Source organism: Geospiza fortis, unplaced genomic scaffold (genome assembly GCF_000277835.1).
Source record: "Geospiza fortis unplaced genomic scaffold, GeoFor_1.0 scaffold567, whole genome shotgun sequence".
Taxonomy (NCBI): Eukaryota; Metazoa; Chordata; class Aves; order Passeriformes; family Thraupidae; genus Geospiza; species Geospiza fortis.
Genome location: NW_005054730.1, coordinates 62,840 through 66,151, shown reverse-complemented (window position 1 = coordinate 66,151; position 3,312 = coordinate 62,840). Strand labels below are relative to the sequence as shown.

Sequence of the window (3,312 nt, the reverse complement as noted above, 5' to 3'; positions counted from 1 at the left end):
CACCTTGGGAGGGTGGCACCTTGGGAGGGTGGCACCTTGGGAAGGTGGCACCTTGGGAGATGGACACTCCTTCAGCAATGACACCTTGGGAGGGTGACACCTGGAGGGGAACACACACCTGTGGCAGGGCTGTGACACCTGGTGGCTGTGACATCTCAGGGAGTTGTCACTTCAAGAAGGGACACCTAAGAAGATGAGGGGAGGGGGTGAGAGAAGGTGACGCCAGGCAGAGATTCCACGCGGGCAGCGCCAAAGTGGGCACCACCTGTCACTCAGAGGGGCACGTGGGCATCCAGCAGTGCCACCCACGTGCTGTGTCCCTGTGCCCAGGCCGTGGCAGTGCACTGCATGCTGGGCCATGGCCGGACTGGCACGCTGCTGGCCTGTTACCTGTGCAAGGAGCAGCACCTGGCAGGTGGTGATGCCATCCGCGAGATCCGGCGCCTCCGGCCTGGCTCCATCGAGACCTCAGAGCAGGAACAGGCCGTGCTCCGCTTCTGCCAGTGCCTGTGGTAGGTGCCACCCTCCCCAGGGTGTCACCGCAGGGGTCTCCTCCCCCAGCTGGGGCTCCCAAATGTCCCCAGTCCTCGCTCACTGGTGGCATTTTCCCCTCCGCAGCGCTGGCAAGGAGAGCTGAGGACATGGATGGCATCCGTGGGATTGGGCACCCTGAAGTGCCAGGCGTGCCCAGCCCCATCTGTCCCCTCCTGCATTAAAGGACTGGCCTGTGGTTTCTCTCCAGGTCTGGTTTTGGGGTACGCATTGGGGGGATGTCTGGTCATGGCTCTGCTGGGCACCCCCAGACCCAGCTTGGTTGGCAGCTGCATCCTGGGATTTGGGGTCCCGGCTCTGTGTTTGGGGTTCCTCAGGGTTCTGGTTCTGAATCCCGGCTTTGAGCTCCCTCAGGGCCCTGGTTTTGGGGTCATTCAGGGTCCTGGTTCTGGGGTTGTTTGGGATCCTGGCTCTGGGGTCTTTTGGGGTGATGGCTTTGGGGTCCTGGGTTTGGGGTTCCTCAAGGTTCAGGGTTCCTCAGGGTTCTGGTTCTGAATCCCGGCTTTGAGCTCCCTCAGGGCCCTGGTTTTGGGTCATTCAGGGTCCTGGTTCTGGGGTTGTTTGGGACCCTGGCTCTGGGTTCCCCCGGGTTCCCAGCTCTTGGCTCCTGGCTCTGGGGTCCCAGCTCTGCGTCCTGACTCAGCGGTTCCTCAGAGTCCTGGTTCCAGGATCGTGGGTCTGGGGTCTCTCCAGGTTGTGGTTCTGGGATCCCTTGGTGTCCCAGCTCTGGGGTCTCTCCGGGTTCTGGCTTTGGGGTCCCAACTCTGGGTTCTGGCTCTGGGATCCTTTAGGGTACTCATTCTGGGGTGTCTCAGGGTCCCATCTCTGGGCTCCTGGCTCTGGTTTCTGGCTTGGAGTCCTCACTTCAGGGCCTTGGCTTTGGGGTCCCAAATCTGGCTCCTGGCTCTGGGTTCTGGCTTTGGAGTCCTCATTTGGGGCCTTGGCTTTGGGGTCCCAGCTCTGGGCTCCTGGCTCTGGGTTCTGGCTTTGGGGCTTTGGGGTCCCAAATCTGGCTCCTGGCTCTGGGGTCCCTCAGGGTGCTCTTTGTGGGGTCCCATGGGATCCCAGCTCTGGGGTGGTTCTGGCTCTGGGGTGGTTCTGGCTCTGGGGTCCTTCAGGGCCCACGAGCAGCCCCCAGAGAGCCCCCCCAGAGCTGTCACCCGCCAGTGCCCCGATGCCACGTGGAGGGTGACAACCGTGTCAGCGCCCGGGGGCCGACCCGGGACGTTGGTGCTTAAAGTGTAGCTTAGCCGGAATTGAGGCATCTCCATCCAAAAATCCAATCCTGGAAATCTCTTCTCAGCTGCTCCTAACCTTGGTGGCATTTAAATCCTGGTTGGAAGCAGTGTCGCCGTCCCCGTTTCCGGGCAGGTGGCACATGGCTGGGAGTGCACGGGGCACAACTGGGGCCAGCGCCTCAACCAGCAGCTCCACAGTCCCCAGAAAGTTCCTTTGGAATGCCACAATGTCACCATCCTCCTGTGGGGACAAGGTGCCAGGGTGGTGACACTGGGGTGGTGACATTGGCGTGGTGACGCTGGGCACTGCTGGCAATCCAGCTGTGCCCTGCCCAGATGTGCCCAGAATTGGGAAGGGGGTTCACCACAGGGTGTGGGGTCACTCCAAAACTCCAGGGCCACCCAGCTGGCCCTGGTGGCCCATGGTGGGGATTTGGGGACACACCCGTGTCCCCCAGGTGATGCCACAGCGAGGCCACACCATGGCACAGAGCCCTGTGGGGGGCACACGTAGCCAGGGCACAGCCAGTCTGGGGTGCCCATCCCTGCGTGGGGACCAGCACGGGGACAATGGAGACATAGTGGGGACAATGTGGCCGCGCTGGGGACGCCGTGGCCGCGGTGGCAGTGCCGGACAGCGGTGTCCAGCCTAAGCTCACATGGGCCGGAGCGGCCCAAAGCTGCTTACGGCAGAATTATTGCCCTTAACCCCGCTGACTCCACGCTGTCCTCAGAGTCCCCCGGGCTCAGGGGGCCAGGCCGGGCCGGGGGGGCTCCAAGGACCCCCCACCCCCTCCACAGAGAGCTGGGCTGGGGGGGCATTGCCCCAGTGTCACTGCCGGGGCTCCCATGTGGCCGGGCCGGTGTCACACGTGCGGGGTTTGCTCGTCCCTCGATGCTGGCTCTGAGCCGGGGACACATCCAGGATGTCCCCTCTGTGTCCCCTCCTCCTGTCCCCCCAGGCTGGCGAGTGGCCCAGCTCCGGCTCAGCCCGCGGGATGGGGACATGGCACCATGTGGGGACACATTTAGGGTGGGATTAGAGAGCTGGGATGGGGAAGGGCGAGCGGGGAGCGCTGGCACAGAGGGACACGCAGAGGGGACAGAGGGCTGAACTGCCCCCAGTGCCACCCCCCTGTCCTTGTGTCCCACCCAAACCCCACCCACGTGTCCTGTCCGTGTGCCATCCATGTGTCCCATCCATGTCCCACCTGTGTGTCCCCTCTTTGACCCACCACAGTCCCACCCTTGTGTCCCATCTGTGTCCCCTGGTCCCACCTCTGTCCCAGGAGTGTTTTCCTTGCATGTCCTGCCCGTGTGTCCCATCTGTGTCCCCTCCATGGTCCCACCTGTGTGTCCCACCCATGTGTCACGCCTGTGTCCTATTCATGACCCCTCGTGTCCCACTCTATGTCCCACATGTGTCCCACCCATGTGTCCCACTCGTGTCCTCCCTCTAGGTGCCCCTCCCGCAGTCCCCCGTGCTTTCCCCGGTCCCACCCGTGATCCCCCCTGTCTCCCC

At 63.4% G+C, this 3,312-nt stretch overlaps 2 protein-coding genes across 2 annotated transcripts in view; both read left to right on the top strand.

The window, feature by feature from the left end:
* Positions 1 to 730, top strand: part of DUSP23 (dual specificity phosphatase 23) — a 3,933-nt gene extending 3,203 nt beyond the window's left edge. Inside the window, exons 2-3 of the mRNA XM_031065298.1 lie at positions 217 to 512; positions 619 to 730. Of these exons, the coding sequence (XP_030921158.1) occupies positions 217 to 512; positions 619 to 637 (315 nt within the window). The 3' untranslated portion in view covers positions 638 to 730. The remainder of the gene's footprint in view (positions 1 to 216; positions 513 to 618) is intronic.
* Positions 731 to 2,017: 1,287 nt separating this feature from the next.
* IGSF9 (immunoglobulin superfamily member 9) overlaps positions 2,018 to 3,312 on the top strand; it is a 19,508-nt gene continuing 18,213 nt past the window's right edge. The window contains exon 1 of the mRNA XM_031065297.1: positions 2,018 to 2,044. Within this exon, the coding sequence (XP_030921157.1) occupies positions 2,018 to 2,044 (27 nt within the window). The remainder of the gene's footprint in view (positions 2,045 to 3,312) is intronic.